The sequence below is a fragment of the Scomber japonicus genome, chromosome 7 (assembly GCF_027409825.1).
Source record: "Scomber japonicus isolate fScoJap1 chromosome 7, fScoJap1.pri, whole genome shotgun sequence".
In the NCBI taxonomy this organism is placed as follows: domain Eukaryota; kingdom Metazoa; phylum Chordata; class Actinopteri; order Scombriformes; family Scombridae; genus Scomber; species Scomber japonicus.
This window is the reverse complement of record NC_070584.1, coordinates 28,689,274-28,707,215: the sequence shown is the minus strand read 5'-3', so window position 1 is coordinate 28,707,215 and position 17,942 is coordinate 28,689,274. Positions and strand designations below refer to the sequence as shown.

General features: G+C 38.8%; 1 protein-coding gene across 1 annotated transcript in view; it reads left to right on the top strand.

Annotated features, from left to right (window-relative positions):
- Nucleotides 1-151: 151 nt before the first annotated feature.
- Nucleotides 152-17,942, top strand: part of fnbp1l (formin binding protein 1-like) — a 64,973-nt gene continuing 47,182 nt past the window's right edge. The window contains exon 1 of the mRNA XM_053322944.1: nt 152-260. Coding sequence (XP_053178919.1) covers nt 237-260 — 24 coding nt within the window. The 5' untranslated portion in view covers nt 152-236. The remainder of the gene's footprint in view (nt 261-17,942) is intronic.

Genomic DNA, 17,942 nt, shown 5'->3' with positions numbered 1-17,942 from the left:
AAGATATTGTGCATTTTGGTAAAGGGGGGGGGCACTGTGGGATCCAGGGCCCCTGGTTAGGACGGCCCTGCGGAGATCAAGAGGAGGAGGAGGAAGAGGAGGAGGAGGAGGAGTGTGTGTGTGTTTGTCGGCAGACAGTCAGTCAGGAGGACCGGGCTCCCAGCGGCAGTGTAGGAGACTCTTAGCGGGGAAAACTGTGTCCAAATCCGGGGAGAACTCAGACGGAGGAATCCACAATGAGTTGGGGAACGGAGCTCTGGGTAGGTTTTAATTTTATTATTATCTTAATGGTTTATCTTATTATTTGGTGGCGGTGTGTTTTCTGTGCGGCGACTTCTTTTTTTTTTGGGAAATGGGAGTGGAAGAAAGGTGCCGTGTTACCTTTTTTTTTTTTTTTTTTGGTTAAAGCTTTGTGTGAAAGGAGAGCAGCGGCATATGCTGACTTGGCTAGCCGACTGCAGCAGTAGTCAGCCGGGCGTAGAGCTAGAGTTAATCCACGGTGCACCTTTGCAGCGATGACAAAAGGCAATAGTCTGCAGACACGCACCGGGGCCACAGACAGCCAAGGGTAGGGGTAGTAGAGGTAGTGGTGGGGGGTTGTCATGCTTTACCCTTCCTCTTCTACCGTCTGGATATAACTTTACCAACATTAAACTATTAAATGCACCTTATTGTTGTTGTTTTAAATTGCATGTGATGAAGTTGTATCTTGACGAGGGTTTTTTTGGCGTGTGTGTTGTGTGTTGTGTGTCACACCCTGTTTCAAAAATTAGAGGAGCTTGTGGCTGAGATTTCCTCCCGGTATAAGCAAAAAAGGGGGTGGAGAGAGATAGTGAATACATAGATTGACCACCATACTGCTCGGTTGTCCATACAATTAAACCTTACACTTTACAACCATTTCTCTCTTAAGAGTCTCCTTCAGTCTTTTGTCTCAACTTCCACGCGATTAGATGCGGACTCACATGCTCAAATGGGCTGTCCGTGAACGCCTCATAATGCTTGTGTGTCTTTTATTGTATTGTATTGTATTTTTATTATAGTTAAACGCACAATGAATAAGCACAAGTCAGATTTAAGTAGTTAAGTCAGTCAAATATGATTTCTTTTATCAAGTGTACTAATAATAAGCCTCCTGCCTGTGTAATATCTCCATTTACATCAGCTCCACTGTCTTCCAATGGCTTTATTCATGTGTTGCAGCATGTGGTTAATACACTGTATATTTGTTTAAACACATTAGAGTTATAACGGACAGTAAGGTGAGCTCCAGCCTGTGTTTTTTTTGGGGTGTTGCCCATCACAAGCTGTTGTATTCAGAGAGGCAACCAACCAGCAGCATCCCCTCTGTGTATACGAGTGTATGAGAGAGAGAGAGAGAGAGAGAGAGAAAGAGAGAGAGGAGGGAGGACTTAACCTCCCTGAGATGATACTCCTCCAGCTGACCTCAGTGGTTATTATCTGCAGTTTTAAAATAAGCTTTTTTTTCTCTTCTTCTTCTTCTTCTTCTTCTTCTTTTTTGCTTACTCAGCCCTCATAATGTAACATGACTGTGCTACGATAGACAAAGAGATAACTGTGTATGCTTGTATGTGATCCAAAAAAAGGATTGTGAAATAAGAGTAGACACATGGACACAGATGTGATTTGTCAGGATTCCCCCCATTCATGCTGTCCATTCAGTTTTTTATGCTTTTTTTTTCTTGTGTATGTGTGTGTGTGTGTGTGTGTGTTTTTTCCCCTCAGCACTGGGATAAAATACCATGTATGGTGGACAGGATGTAATCCGCTGTGTCAGTTTGAATTCCCAATAAGACAGATGGACAGAGTTGCTAGTAAGTTGCTAGTGTGCAGGATGGAAAGACTTTAAGAGAGAAGAGAAGGGTGAATTGAGTCTGAAAGAATGACAGATTTGAACATTTTAATGTGCTTTATGTCCATTTTTTAAAGACTTTCTAGTTGTATTTGTGGCTACTGTTTGCTTTAGATTGAAGAATAGGCAGGAACAGGAACGTCTTGAGTAGGGATACAACTACGGCTTTGTATCGTTTTAAAAATGACCATACCAGTAGCCTACCAATCCAATTCCCCTTAAAGTGATACCAACACAAATTGAGTGCTTGATTCAATACCCATTACACATTTGGTGCTCTTCCTTTTATCCAGTGTAACGGGCGTGTTAGTGTCGCCACACTTCAGAGCGTTTAGGTGGCATTTTGACTGCTAAACTGCTAAGCGTGCTAACTCAAATTCACCACGACTTCACCACCACGGACGGGTCGTAGCTGCTGTGGCAGTGGACCAATCACATGTCGCGTTAAATCGAAGAACACTTGTGTTGATTGGTACAAATAGTCATATGTTTAGCTCTGGGTGCAAAAAAGGATGGATTGCAGGTGTCGTTTGAAAGGAGATGTCCTACATAAGCCTTACATACTACTAACACTTACTTTCATTTTCTCCATTAATTGATGATTCATACAGTCCATAAAATGTTTGAAAATGGTGGAGTGTCTTCCAGTCGCTACTTCCCAAACCTCCTCAAATGTCTTATTTGTCCCAACCAACAATCCATAACCCACATTTATTTAGTTTACTATCATAGAGGACTAAAAAAACCCAGGAAATAGTCACATTGAAGAAGCTTGAATCATAATAATCATTGTGTATCCATTGATTCATCGACAAAGTGTTGCAGCTCTAATCTTAACGTGTTAAAATCTTGATACATTTTTAAAGGGTTCGATTAATTATACGGTCTATAAAATGTCCAAAACTCAAGGTGACGTCAACCAACCAACAATCCGTAACCCAAAGGGGAAGGACGAGAGGACTAAAAGAAAACAGGAAGTATTCACATTGGACAACCTTAAATATGTGCAAGTATACCTGGGAAAATTTAATCCTGGCATGTTTTTAAGGGACTATGGTTGACCTTTGCCCTTCAGTTTCATTTTAAAGCTCCATTAAGGGCAATTATTACCCTTTTTTTAGGGACTATGAGCAGTAGGAACAATACGATCACAACAGCAACAGTTTCTATAGTCCTAACTCTCCAAGAAGTCATGGAATAATTCACCCCACCTCCTCTCTCTCTCTCTCTTTCTCTTTCTCTCTCGCTCTCTCTTTTTCTCTCTCTCTCCGAAAACCTTATGATGTCAGGAAGAATCGGATAGGAGATGGGAGATAGGGAAATGGAGCCAACAACGATTGCAACAAGTGAACAGAAAGTTTTCTTTTTTAACAGGAATATAAATGTGCAACAGTTGGCTTAAAAATCAGCTGCAGGATTATTAAAAAAAAAAAAAAAAGGTCCAATACCACCGTAGTAAATCCACTATCAGAAGCCCAATAAAACAAGGCGAAGGAATGATTTCAGTAATGGAAAATGACAAATTTCAGAGTGCTGATATATTCCATTACTCGCTCCTTGCTGCTGTTGTTAAAGGGAAGCATGCACGCTATGATGATGTGCCGAGCGTAGACGCTGGCTGACAGACCGTCATAATCCCAACCACCCCACCCCCTGCCCCCCCCCCCCTGCACGCCTTGAGTCCACTGATGAGATTAATCTGTTAGCTGTCTGATGTCAGATTACACGATTGGCTTGCCTGATGTTACAGATTACAGATTATCGTCGGCGAGATAGGATGTAAACGAATTGATTGGCTGTTGTGCTTTATGTCATTTCAGTCATTAGCTTTATGATTGTTTATATTATTGTATTACAGATTAGCTGCTCAGTAGGATGGGTGCTTGGTTGTCTGATTTAACATGATTGGATGTTCAGTAGCAAAGAATAGAGGCTGGTTATTGGTTAAATCCCAGTAATATGACCACTAAGGTAACTGGATCTCTCATGATTTACATTACATAGGCTGTGTGTATCTATCCTAATTCAATAAATGGGTGAAACTAATCAGTATATTTTTAAATTATATAGTCATCACTTGCTTATTTTCTCAATTGACCAATTTTCAGGGGATAAAAGGGCAGAACATAGTAAAAATATGTCTTTTAAAATCATTTTTTTATTGTAAATCCTAAAGATATTAGTTTCTCAAGCTGCAATCTTTAGTTAATTAAGCCTTATATACTATTCAGGGTCAAATTTGAGCTGTAAAAACACCATATACACATTTCTTTCAGCCAGACTTTTCTTTATGCTACCCACATTATACAAAAAAGGAAATAAATGACATAATTCTTAAAATATTTGTGCAGCTGATACACATTTTTATATGCAAATGTACAAGTTTGACCTGTGTTTATTAAACCAACTCAGAAATCAGCATTCAAACATGTTGTATTCATCATATTCTATAAAACAGTGATTGTGAATGTCTTTTAATCAAACAGAAGGATTAATCAAACATTTATTAATGACTAATGGGGATTTTATGAATGTGAATTGGTGTAGAGACTAATTATGAGTCAGAATATAAACAGTATGTAAGGGTTAATCAGTTAATGCATCAACACACAATTAAATGCTATTATAACAATAGTTATAATAACTATTTTGATAACCGAATAATCGTTTTGTGTCGTTTTCTTTGATAAAAATGCAGAAAATCTCTGGTTCAAGCTTCTTAAATGTGACTTTTTCTGATTTCTTTAGTTCTCTGTTAGAGTTTAAACTGAATATCATTTGGGTGTGGACAGTTGGTCAGGTTTTATATTTCATTTTAATCTTTGGGAAACCTTCAAACCAAGCAGCTAATCAATTAATCTAGACAGTCATTGACAGATTAATCACTATATTCAGTTTTCCTAACCACAGAGACACATTTTAACATTCAAGAAGCTGAAACCAGAGAAGATTTCACTTAAAATGCCGTCAATGATAACTGGTGATTAATTTCCTCCTAATTGATTAATCAACTTATCATTTCAGCCAATATCATTCATCAGATACTGAATGCATTCTTTGAGAAGCTCCACTGTGGTTTTTCCCCCATCAAACAATCCAAAAATCACAAATTTAATAGAAAGTGAAGATCAGATAAGCTTCTTGTTGCAGAAATGTATTTTTATTTCTCTCTACTCTATCATCTCACCGTCTAGAAGATAAATGAGGTGCTTTCAAGCCTCTAAATTCATACATATTATATAGACAGAAAGCATTTAGCACTCTAAATAGCATTAGTATGCTCAAAGTATTGTGGTGCCTTTTGATTCTGCCCTACATTTTGGCTTAAGCCCAGCTCTTTTAGACATTACAAAGCAAGCGAGGAACATCCTATTACCGAACTGGCTTCCTGCCCTCCCGACACACACACACACACACACACACACACACACACACACACAGGCATGAAGTAGGAAGTGTTTGTCTGAATTAAAGCTCTGTGTGCGTTTAGTGTGTGTATGTGTGTGTGTGCGCTAGTGCCAGGATGCTGCCATGCTGTGTCTGTCTGGTTGAGGTGAGCCGGAGGCCAGCAGAGCGGAGCGGCCAAGTCTGACTGAAGGACAAGAGGCTGACAGGCGGTCTCCTCTACCGATCGGCCAAACTGAAAGACATGGATGAAGGGTGGGGGGAATAGAGGATGAGGAGGAGAGGTAGAGGAAAGAGGAGAGAGGAAAGACAGGACATGCTTTCAACAGCTGGCTAGACTTTTACATTTTTTTTAATTTGAAGTCTGTCAGTTGTTAAGTGGATGATTAAAAAAAAGGAAAGGGGAAGAGACTTTAGACTAATTGTTGAAACTCAGATATGCTGATTCCAGAGTAGTGAAGCAGAAAATCAAGGGGATATTTTTCCTCTTACACATGTTTTGGGGATTTGGGACAAAAAGGGGATTATTACTGTGCCCCCTCAGGTGTCCTTTGGGAGGTGGTGGTGGTGGTGGTGTTGGCGAGCAGGGTACTGGAGTAAATGTGTGAGGCATTTTCAGACTTGGAGCAACACCATTGTTTTGTGTACTTGGCATCAGGTGGCAGTCAGACTCAGACAAGGGTGCTTGTTATCCCCTCTCCTATTTGTGTTATTTATAGACTGTAGCCTGCAGTAAATCAGGGTCTGGAGTATGCTCAGTTTACTGACAGTAGCGCTGCATCTCTGCGGCTTGAGAATGACGTTATGTTGGAGATTCATCCACGACGATCACCAGGCAGGCAATTATGTTGATGATTAAAATTAATGATTTTTTGTTCGTACTAATTCCTTTTGGAGATTAGAGCTGAAAAAAATGAAACACAAATTAAATCAGCTGCAATCTGGCGGGTGATTAATCTTTTAATCTAGTTAGAAACAGAACATTTTTTTCGGTTTCTAGCTTCGACAATGTAAAGATGTGCTTTTGATTGATTTTTTTTCTCTGTTTTAAATCATTGTCAGCTGCATATATTTGGTTTTTGAACTGCTGGTTTGAACAAAAATACATTTGAACAGCTTCACTTTTTATTTATCGTCAAAAATCAGCAGAACCTGACATTTGAGAAACTGGAACCGACAAATATTTGACATTTTTAACCGTCAAAATGATTGTAAAGTCTCTCTCGATCAACGGATTGTTTCATCCAAACGTATCTTGCAGGTATGGTAATAATCAGCTTTATTTATAGAGCACCTTTCATGCAAGGGCTGTAGCTTAAAGTGCTTAGACACAATTAAAAATGAGTTGGAATAACACTGATTAAAAGCCAGATTAAGTAGGTTTTAAAATGTTCACACCTCTTATAGCTTTAGGTGGAGTATACCATAAAAGAGCGTTAATATGGCCTTACATGGCTATAATGATGACGATGAAGAATGAAACTATTATTAAAAGAGAGGCAAATAGGGGAAATAACCTCTATAATACAGTACAAGATCATTTGGTTTTTCTGGATTGGATGCAGCCGAGGTTGCCAATGACACACGAACGTAAAGCCAAGCCGATGGCTGGTGGGGTTTTGTGACAGTGGAGGCTCTCATGTGGAGGTCCCTGTTGTTTTGGTAGGAACAGTAGCCTGGCTCTAGCAGGTCACAGTGGGTGTGAGTGAAGTCATGTCGAAGCAAAGAGAGCCAGCCTGGACACGACAAGCTGTTCCATCTTAGTGTCGCCAAGCTCGTCAACAGATCATGGCGAGGGTATGTGGTGGTGGTGGTGGTGGGAGGGTGTTTTTGGAGAGGTGTGAGTGAGAGAACGTGTTGTTTCCAAGGGCTGGATGTGTGAGAACCATCGTTTCATCCCACGTTAGGTTTGTGTATGCTTTCCTTTTTTTTCTCATTTGGGAGGTTGGATGTCTTTCTTAATTAACTAAATCGTGCAAACATGTATCTCCTGGAGACAGGGAGGAAGATGAAGATGGAGAGGGAGGAAGGAGGTGTGAGGGAAGGATGGAAGGATGGAAGAGGAGGGTATAAAACAAAGTGCATTACATAAATTACTATGTATAAGCAGGGTTGGGAAGGTTACGTTGGAAATGTAAAAGGTTACAGATTTCTGGTTTAAAATGTAATAAGTAATGTAACTATTTCAATTACTCAATGTAACTTATTACATTTGATTACTTTTCTAATTTCCTAATGAATATTTTCAGCTGTTAGGGTAAGTGTTCCGTTTAACCCTCCTGTTCCTCAGGTGAAGGAAGGACAGGAGGAAAGAAGGAAGGAAGGAATGAAGGAAAGAAGGAAAAGAGTAAGGAAGGAAGGAAGGAAGGAAGGAAGGAAAGGAATAAGGAGGGAAGGAGCAAGGAAGGAAGGAAGGATGGAAGGAAATAAGGAAAGAAGTATGGAAGGAGGGGAAGAACGAAGGAAAGATTAAAGAAAGAGGGAGGAAGGAAGCAAAGATGGAACAGTCAAAAGAGATGGGGTCAATTTGACCCGGGAGGACGACACAAGGGTTAAGCACCAAAATCTAAGTTCAGCTGTTTTCCATGGATACTGACATGATTTATAAGGAAGATCATTTCTTATAAAGCAACATCTATCTCAGTTCATGTAGATTTTGGAATATAAAATATAAATATTTTATGAAAAAAAAAAATCAAAAGTCTGGCATGGGCTTAATTGGTACTATGACACCGTATAAGCCCGTGTGTGCTCCTAATAAGCCTACGTCATGATGTATTTACTAAGTATAAAAAATATTGATTTCAAAGAATTAAAAACAGCAATATAAGTATTCAGTAACATGTTTAAAATAAAAAAAAATAGGAAAAAAGCCCATGGGCAAAATCCTCAATCATCAACTTATTCATCAGTAACTGTAATACATTACAGTTTATTTTGTAATTCAACTACATAACAGCATTAATTGTAGCTAATTCCTCCCCTCCACTGTGTATCAGGGATGGAGGTTGTTGGAGGTTGTTGGATGATGAATTGATAAATGCAGAAGTAGTAGTTTATAGACATAATGGATTAAGGGTAGATGAAACTTTAATGATCCCAATGTGGAAACTGGCTGCCGCTACAATAAGTAGTAACAGGATACGTCAGCTATGAATGTGCCATCACTCATGAGCAGAGGGTTAGAGGGAAATTAGTTTATATGAACCGATTCTAACATGAACAATATGTGAAAAATGGCAACAGGAACTACTTATTTTTCCATTTTTCATCCTACCTTTTCTTCCTACTGAAAATCTCTTCTGGTTTAAGTAGACGTGTCTGTGTCAAATGAAATATAAGAGCAGTGTTTAACCTTCATGTTGTCCTCCCGGGTCAAATTGACCCGGTCTGTTTTGACTGTTCCTTCCTTCCTTCCTTCCTTCCTTCCTTCCTTTCCTTTCCTCCCTTCCTTCCTCCCTCATTTTCTTCCTTCCTTCCTTCCTTCCTTCCTTCCTTTCCTTTCCTTCCTCTCTTCCCCTTCTTTCCTTTCCTCCCTTCCTTCCTCCCTCATTTTCTTCCTTCGTTCGTTCCTTCCTTCCTTCCTTCCTTCTTTCCTTCCTTCCATTCCTTCCTTCCTTTCTTCCTTCCTCCTTCCTACCTTCCTGCCTTCTTTCTTTCCTCCGGAAGGACGGAGGAAAGGATTCCTCTGTCCTTCCTTCCTTTCCTTCCTCCATTCCTTCTTTCCTTTCCTCTCCCTCCTTTTCTTCCTTCCCTTCCCTTCCTTCCTTCCTTGACTTGAGGACAACAGGAGGGTTAAATGTACAATTCTTTGATCAGAATTATGATTTAAAAATAAAAATGTTTTAAGAGTATTAGCCAATCTGCAAATTAGCTTCTGTTGTTTTAAATTGCATTCACAGTTTCCTTCATCACCATCAAGTTATTTTTGATTCAGTACGATGTTTAAAGGAAGAAGGTGTCATGCCTCTTTTTACCAATTGATTATTGAATATTTAATATAAGGTTTTATTTTAACATAGTAGAAGCACAGTAGAGGTTTAACTTCACCTACTTCCAAGGTGCAGAATGAAATAACTTTATTATTAGACTAGTGATGCATGTAATATATAATACCATGGACCATTTTACAGAATAAATGGAAAGCAAAAATCCGTGACTCAAAATCGCGATATGATCCGAGCCCAACTGTGACTTTTGTGATCCGTTGCGCCCCTACACGCAAAACACAACACAACAAAACACAACACAACACAACACAACACACCAAAACACAACACAACACAACACAACACAACACAACACCACCCAGAGCTGTTCCCGTCTTCCTCTTGGCCTTTCTTCAAAATCTATCCCCACTGCTCCTCTTCTCCTCCTCCTTCCTCTCTTCCTCTCATCCTCCCATCCTCCCATCCTCTCCCCTCGCTCCCTGTCCTCCCAGGATGCGGTCACAGCTGTATCCTTCCATCCAGCTGTTTGGCAGTGAAGCTCTTCTCACTTTCAGACATCATCACACCTTTTTTTTTAGACCGATGCGACGACCCCTCCTCGTTAAACCTCTTGTATTTCCTTCAACCTGAATGGGCCAACCTGTGTGTTACCTGACCCGGCTTTGTGACCCTCCTCACTGATCAGAGCTTATTTTTTGGTTTGATACTGATCATGTTTGGTGTGAAAGGGTCTCGATAACTTAAAGGAGTACTACAAGGGCTCAGATTTGTACCTGGAGGGCGTCAATCATTGTCATATAACCACAAAGCATCTGGTGGTTCAATTCTGAGATGAATGGACTATTTGACTTGTAGATAGAGATATTTGGTTTCCTCTTGTATTTCCTAGAGATTACAATATTATTTCAAAATGTATATTTATTGTCGAGAACTCAGAGTTTTGTCATTTATTTCCAGGAAGTTAAAAAAAACAACTGATTCACCAGAGACACAGAAACACTTCCAGACCTCTCCGAGTCATGACTTCAGCTGCAGCTGTGTTCGGTGTTGTGCCGTCTTCCAGGAGTCAGTCTGTCTGTCAACTGTTTATTAGTCAGTTACTTTATTAGCCAGCGGATAAAAATGCAGGCTTTTTAGTACACGTGGAAAATTGGAAGATGTTGGGAATTTTTTTCTGGTGAATTCTTCCCAGATCTTCAACCCAGTCATTATACTTAAACGTCTGCTGGAGAGCGAGGCTGCTGTCAATCTGAAGGCTATTGCTATTGTAACATGCTCACAGACAGCAGTATAGACTTAATACGGATGCTGTTTCCTTTAGTTAGCTATACTGGTTAACTAAGACACCAAGCATACTGAAAGATTCTGGGGGGATTTTTTCTCTTTTAAAGAAAATCACCAAAAACTCTCAAAAAGATTAGACTTAGAAATTTTTGTCCAGATTTAACAGCCTTTCACATCCATAAGCTGTTTCTGGCTGCGAGATGACCCAGACTGCTGCAGGTTTAAAGAGGTACTCCTGCAAATAGCACGGCTCAGAAATGTTCCAGTAGTAGAAGGTGCAGGGGGAAAAAATGGGGAGACCTGAGCTTCTTTTTATGCACAAGAATCCCTGGGAGATGCCTATCCTGGGAAGCAAATCCTCTGCCTTCAAATAGTATTTTAAAACACATTTTTTATTTAACCAATTTTTGCATAATGTCCAAAATAAACAGATGAATTCCCAGATTTTTTTTGTGTGTGGGGGGGGCCTTAGGGAATGTGTAGATATCGCATATCACATTTTTTTACGCTTCGATTATTGTGGCATTTTATCTCCGTGTTAATCAAACCTTCTTGACATGTAGTAAAATTACCTCACATCCTGTTTTCCTTGGATTCTGTTAAAGCTGACAAAGTGAACAGCGACCAAAGTGAACAGCGATATGCATATTGCATCTTAATGGACTCTGGAGAAGAATTAGCATCAAATTCCCCTTTTAAAACATAAAAAAAACAAAAGCAAGTTAGTTGTTAAACATTGAGGAGAATTGCCTGGAAATGACTGGCGAATCAAAATAATGATGCCAATGAAGTCAAGAGCACTGTGCTGGGAAAATGATGGTGGATATCTGTCAGTATTCCCAACATCCACTATAAATGTAAGTAAAGTAATATTTATTTATATAGGCTAGCACTTTCACAGACATAAGTCACAAAGTGCTTCACATAGGCAAGATAAAACATAGAAAGGTTGATACAACAATTCACACACACACTAAGAAAATATATTTCTATATACACACATATACATCAAATAGTAATAATAAATATATCCTTCTGCATCTGCTTGGGAAAACATGGACGCCTGCACCAAACTGATATTTGTATGGCAACACAAGTATATAGAGAACCTTCAGTAACTCCTTTACTATAAAACTTGAAGAGTAGGAAAGGAGGTGTAGGTTAGTACACACAGATTTCTATCAAAAGCACAAATCAACTAGAAATGGAAACTACAAATTTGTTACAGTATATTTCACAATAAACACTACATGAAGTCAAAATTGATAAAGTAATGGTTTGTTCACTGTGTAGGCCGACATAATGCCTGATTTTCCGACATGAAAGACAGAGGTCGTTTTTTTTTCCCAAGCTCCGAGTACAATGAATTGCAGCATTAAGGCCCATTTATGCTCAACGTACGTACGAAACAACAACGTGATGTCATCGTTTTGGACCCTCGTGTTGAACCTGCAACAACTTATTTTTTCGAGCTGATGGAGTGATGTACGTGCGAGATGTCCTCCAGCTGATGTCCTTTCGGTCGCTGTGTACTAAACACATCAGCTGCCTGTTAAACCTGCTCGCCCCTCTCTACCACGCTGATGCTATCTGCTCAACCAAATAACTTTAGTAGCACACAGGCCAAAAGACACAACACAAGCTGACACAGGCCTGCCATTAACACACACACACACACACACACACACACACACACACACACACACACACACACACACACACACACACAGACACACAGACACACATTCAAAATAAAGCTTTCATTGTGTTGTTAACCCTTAAACAGGCAGTGTGCACCAAGAGATACATGGGTCAATAACGTGATGTAACCCAGTGTCAATTGGTGTAACCAGTATTTCTTCATAAAATTCTGATCATATATACAGGAAAATAGTTGTGAACTAAAATGTGGAATATAAATAATATGATTTGTAACAAATTTTACATAATTGGTCAAAACTTTTTTAGAAAAAAAATGGTTGTTTTTAGGATATGTCATGCTCAATATTAGTTACCCCATTTGACATTTTCAGGAGCATTCAGTCTGCTGCTTTTACTTCGGTGCAAATGAGATAACTAGTAACAACAAGGTAAAGGAAAAGAATAGTTTCCACATCTTATGATCCACTCCTGCCTGTATAAGGGTTAAATTCGTCCGATTGTTCAGTTCAGTTTATTTTAACTGCCCTGCTTCCCTGTCTCTACAGTATCGTCCTCAGCTGCCAATGTTAGAGCTCAGAGAATGAATCAAGCAACTTTTTTTTTTCCCTTGTTCCTGTGAGTAACAACTAGCAGGTGTTTGTTTGCCATGTGACAAAAAAACCATTAGCTGTACTTAACCAGCTGTAGCTTTTGATAATCTCACCTCTCCCTTCCTTCTATCCTTCCACCAACAATCCTCATCATCCCCCGCAGCAGCCAGCCAGCCCTGCCTCCGCTCCCTCGAGATCATGTAAAACTCTTCGGCGCAGACGCTTAAATAAAAATAAGGGTTTCCCACAGGCCAAAAAGCTAAATGGGAAATGTATTAAAATAGACAAATAGACAGTAGGGCTGCGGACCTGCTGTTTTTAAAGAGGGTTTTCCCCGAAGCCACATGAGGGAAGATGTTTTTTTTTAAAGTTGGTGTTTTTTTATAGTTGGTGTTTTTGAGTTAAACTGGATATAACTAGTGGCAATAGGGAAACCATATAACTTGTATAACTGAAGAATATTCATGAAAAGGCAGAATTGAGCTTGCTCCTCTTGTCCTTTCTCTACATTGAAATACTTTTTCTGGACTTAATTCTTTTGTTTTTGTTCTGCTTTATCCTGATTTTGAGTATTCAGTTGAGTTTGCATTCAATGGAAAAGGCCTGTTACTGTCAAACTCTGGTTACAAAAGCTGATACTATACCCGAGTTTTAGGAACATTTGAGAAATATAACCTTTTGTTTGTTTAATATAAGAAGACAAATTTCTCAAATGTTAAAACATTTCTTTGACACAAGTTGATCGGCAGCAACAATTAGTCAATTTATCAATTGGTTGCCAACAATTGTAAAAAAAGAAAAAAAATAGTCTAATTTCATCTTCTTAAATGTGAAAATGTTCTGGTTTCTTTAGTCTTCTACAATGTTAAACTAAACATCTTTGATCTTTGTGTTGTGGACTGATGATGCCCTCAAACAAGAAATCCCAAGATGATGTCGTCATCTTGGGATTTTGGAAACAGTGATCGACATGCTTCACCATTTTCTGACATTTTATAGACCAAGTAGCTAATCGATAAATCGGGACAGTGGTGCAAGGTAGAAGCATCAATACAAAAGACAGATCAATTGTGGACTGTTGGTCGGGACTAAATGAAACATTTGAGGACATCATCTTGGGAAACTTGTTTTCATAATTTCTGAAATTTTAAAGTATTTTGTCAATTTTGAGGAGGACATATCCTAAAAGCAACAATTTTTATGTAAATGATTTGTGAAAAATTATGTAAAATTTGGTAAAAACCATAGTGCTGTATTGCAAAAGCGGATTATATTCATTCCACATTTTAGTTAATGTTTATTTCCCTGAATATAATCAGATTTTTATTTTAAAAAACAAAACTGGTTACACCAATTGACACTGGGTTGCATCATGTCATTGATCCTAAAAAAAATGTTTGGTGTGTGTGGTTTAAAGTGCAGCCCAATCAAGATCGTCAAGGGAGCGCTGACTTTCAAACTTAATTCATTTTTTAAACAAAAATATTTTTAGAAAATAATCAATCCTCGAAAATCCCAGTGTGAACCCAGTGACATAACAACCCATAACACATGGGGTCACACCCTCAAGGTTAAAATGCTCCACATCAGACTGTTTGTCTTTTGACTCTGGACTTCCTGGAACTGTCTCGAGGCTTTCTGTAGATCCTCCCCCCTCCGTCCCTCACCCCACCTCCACCCCTCCCACAGTGTGTGCTGAGGTAGCAGTCAGCATTGTGTGTAAGCTATACAAAAGCAATTATATGACTCCGCCTTATCAGTCAGACAGAATCTATTTGTGGTGCATTTTTCTGCTGGTTGGGTTGATTTGTGTATGTATGAGAAACACCAGCTTTTTTGGAAAGAATTCACCACAATGCACATAACCATAAATACATAAACGTCATGTACGGAGACGGTGTGTGTGTGTGTGTGTGTGTGTGCGTGTATATACATGGGACAAACAAGGACAGCCCCACCTCTCTCTCTTTCTCTCTTTTCCCTCTCTCCCATTTTTCCTCTCTCTCCCTCTCTCTCTCTCTTTCTCTCTTTCTTTCTGTGTGACATTCAGCTTGTTTGCATACGAGGCAACAATGTTAATTCTAGCAACAGAAGATTTTTTCCCAGGCTGTTTATTTGGCTGATGAAGTCTCAGGCCTCAATAAAACTGCTGTGTTTTGCCGTCAGCTCTGTGTGCCTGTGCTGCTCACACACACACTTACACACACACACACACACACTAGCTGCTCAGTATGGAGGGTTTCTCGTTACCTTGGTAACCTGTCCATGAAGTGCGCATTGTACCCCCCTACTTACTGTTGGTATCCCTGCCTATAATATGTCAGGTAGTCAGAGTGCAGAATAAAGGATGTTAACAAACTGAGCAGCAGTCTGTCTCGGAGCTTATTTGTTGCCTCTCTTTGTTTATTAGAAGGAAAAGTATGAATCTTTTAACATTTCTTCTTTTATTATGAAAGTCGGAAACATATTGGACACTTTGTTTGAGTCAGCCAAGTATAAATTTCAGACTTGAGACCAGGACGACCTTTTTGACAATGAGTCGACCACACTAACCTCGAACAAGATTCAGATTTCTAGTTCTAGTTTCTAGTCATTGTAGATGAACCTATTTAAAACCACTTTGTGAAACCACCATTGTCTCCTAAAGCGGTCTTTGACAAACAAGTACTTTGTGTTGATCTAGTCTGGAACCGTCATTGTTCATTTAAACCCTCTTAAACTGTTACTCAACAGAACAACACATAATGGGTCTTTGCTCATGGCTGTAGAAGCAACAGTAGCTTGAACTGGTATTAATGATACTTAAATTAGACGTACTAGCAGCCACAGCAGCAGCAGCAGCAGCAGCAGCAGCTCTGACATAGTTACTGTAAGCAGGGTTTGTGACTCTGTTAAAAACATAAATGCTGGCGGCCCTGGTAGTGGTCCGGCAGTGGTCATCTCCTGTCCAGACTCGCCACTGTCACTATAATAAAGGCTTAAAAGGTCCATAAAAATATACCAATGATAACGATGATAATAATGATAATGCATTTTATTTATAGGCGCCTTTCAAAGCACTAAAGGTCATTCTACAAGACACACATAAAACAACAACTGTACATTAAACATAATACAAACAGCAAACATTGAAGTAGAAGTTAGGACAATTTTACAAAAGATAATTAAATAAATGAATAAATATGAATGTGACTACATAATATATATAAATATATATATGGTCATTATAGCATTGCTAAAACAGCCAATCTAATGGTGGCCTAAGACTTTTGCACAGTACTGTATATAAAAACTATGACCCATCATGAAATCCTCCCTGCACCCAGTTGTTCCTCATAAAATCAAACTCTAAATTTATGCTGTTAGTGCTTCTTACAATGTCAGTGGGTGCGTCCACTACTTCGTACTGCATTGAAATATTTGGTGGGATTGGCATGAATGTCATGGTAACCAGATGATTCATCCTGACTCAAGTGATCTCCTGACCTTTCCTCTAGTGACTCCATGATGTTGATGTAATGGCTTCTCATCTAGTGTCATCTTCAGGTCAACATTAGGTTTTATTTGTCCAGTAGTTTGATTTATGACTAAATACCAGCAAATTACACACTAAATAAAATGGTTAACATGGTGAATTTAGTCTCCTAAACGTGTGCATTAGCATTTAGCTCAAAGCACCGCTGTGCCTGACTACACATTCATAAAGCTGCGATCATGGCAAGACTCTTAGCCTCGTTAGATTTTTATCAGCTGTAGCAACATTTCTTTTGTGAGTTAGCCAAACTACAGAATGAAACTGTAGGCTGTTATCTATTAAATGTGAAAGTTGAAATTGGTACATTCAGCCAGAGAGAGCAGATTTGTATTTATTGTTTCAGTTTAGATGACATCTGATACTTGAGTTTAGTTTTTTCAAATGTGACTTATTAAGTGTTTGTGATAAATACTATAAGTAGACAAAAGCATAGTAGTAACCAATATATGTAATTATTGGAATAATGACTGTAATTTTGACTGTCACATTAATGTAACTCTCACTCTTGTGTAAGTTTTTTTCAATTTCTTTAAAGTTGACCTTAAAATATTTGACATTGACAAGCTTGGTGAAAGAAAGTGGTGTACTGTGATTTTATAATATATATATATATATATATATATATATATATATATATATATATATATATATATATATATATATATATTCATTCATATTTGTTTGGGGTGAACAAACACAAGAGCAAGGGGCTCATTTCCTGTCTTAAATACTGTGTGAGACTCTATTGGCAGATGGCAGCAGTAGTAGCTATACCACACCCGCTCTAGTCTCCTATCTTATATTAGTCATATGATGTGAAGTTAATGGTTAACCCACATGAACCAGATTCACAGAGGGGTAAACCCTGTTGGCCATTATGTGTTGTTCTCTGCCCTTAAACATGCAGACGCTAGGAAAAAAAAGATGCACATAGATTATGCAGAGATTCTCTGTCAGCATGACACATGACTTCAGTAAGTAAGAAGGGGGCATTTCTCTGAATCTACATGCTCATTTATACCGTGGTAAAGACTTATCTGAGGAGATGTTTCCACTGAATGCTGGAAATTTTTGCCTGTAATGCAAGCTATTTGTAGGGAATTTCCACTGAATATAAGAGAACATTGTAGACAGGATCTGACATTAAAACCCACCAATAATACCAGTTAATTTCAGATCCTGATCGTTGGGGATATTCCACTGACCTAACGCTAACTTAGACACTGTTCATATGGACTGAAAGACACATTTATGGATGTTCATGTGAGAGTTTTTTGAAAGTGACATTTCTTGAGAGCCTGTTAAGTATAACATTAAAGGAATATATGCTTGAGAAGATTGGTACCACTCTGTTATCTTTCTGTTTAAATATGGAGCTACAGCTTGGCAAGAAAGCAAATAAGTACATTTTCCCATAACATGAAGTGAATGGATGTAAAAATGAGCATGTAGAAAGAAGGGAAATCCTACAATTACTTTACATAGCTTCCAAAGCATGGATGTATTATTAGAGCTGGATGCCCATTCAGTCGTATAAGAATTGCTCGGCTGGTGCATAAAAGTTTTTTTAACTTCCATGGTTTGCTTCTACGTTGTGCGGCCCACTGAATAGACTTTACATTGTAATGATGTCATGGATTTAA